This window comes from Pygoscelis adeliae, unplaced genomic scaffold (genome assembly GCF_000699105.1).
Source record: "Pygoscelis adeliae isolate BGI_AS28 unplaced genomic scaffold, ASM69910v1 Scaffold1070, whole genome shotgun sequence".
In the NCBI taxonomy this organism is placed as follows: Eukaryota; Metazoa; Chordata; class Aves; order Sphenisciformes; family Spheniscidae; genus Pygoscelis; species Pygoscelis adeliae.
The window spans coordinates 2,000-2,632 of record NW_008823839.1 but is presented as its reverse complement, the minus strand read 5'-3'; the positions used below and the strand labels follow the sequence as shown (position 1 = coordinate 2,632).

General features: G+C 63.3%; 1 protein-coding gene across 1 annotated transcript in view; it reads right to left on the bottom strand.

Annotated features, from left to right (window-relative positions):
* Positions 1-77: 77 nt before the first annotated feature.
* The window catches only part of LOC103923586 (myosin-6-like), a gene marked incomplete at its 3' end in the record, with an annotated part of 1,781 nt that continues 1,225 nt past the window's right edge, over positions 78-633 (bottom strand). The window contains exons 2-3 of the mRNA XM_009332007.1: positions 392-520; positions 78-320 (exon numbers count right to left, since the gene is read on the bottom strand). Of these exons, the coding sequence (XP_009330282.1) occupies positions 78-320; positions 392-520 (372 nt within the window). The remainder of the gene's footprint in view (positions 321-391; positions 521-633) is intronic.

Genomic DNA, 633 nt, shown 5'->3' with positions numbered 1-633 from the left:
GCTTTCGGTCTTCTCAAAACCCGTTCACGTTGGCTTGAGTCAGTTGGCTTTGGGTCAAGGCCTCTCCTCGCCCTCACCTTGTTCTCGGTGGCGTGTTTCTCCTTCTCCACCTTGGCCAGAGTCAGCTCCAGGTCATCGATGTCCTTCTTCAGCTCCGAGCACTCGTCCTCCAGCTTCCTCTTCTTGGCCGTCAGCTCGGCGTTCATCTCCTCCTCGTCCTCCAGCCGCTCCGTCAGCTCCTTCGCCTTGGCCTCCAGCTGGATCTTGTTCTTGATCAGCTGGTCGCAGCGCTCCTCGGCGTCGGCGAGGTTGTCCTGCTCCTGGAAGGGGGAAGGTGGGTGGGAGGGGGAAGGAAGGCGGAGGGAGGGGCCGGGGCACCCCCGTCACTCACGGCCTGCACTTGGAGCTGAAGGTCGTTCTTCTCCTGCAGCAGCGAGACCATCTTCTCCTCCAGCTCCTTCCGCCGGGCCTCCGACTTCTCCAGGGCCTCCTTCAGCCGCCCAAACTCCTCCTTCATGGTCTGCGGGAGGCACGGGGGTCCCCTGTAAGTCTTCACCTCTTCCTCCGTCTCCCCGCGTACCCCTCCATCTCTCCGCCCGCCCTCTCCGTCCCTGCCCCACCTGCATCCCCTTC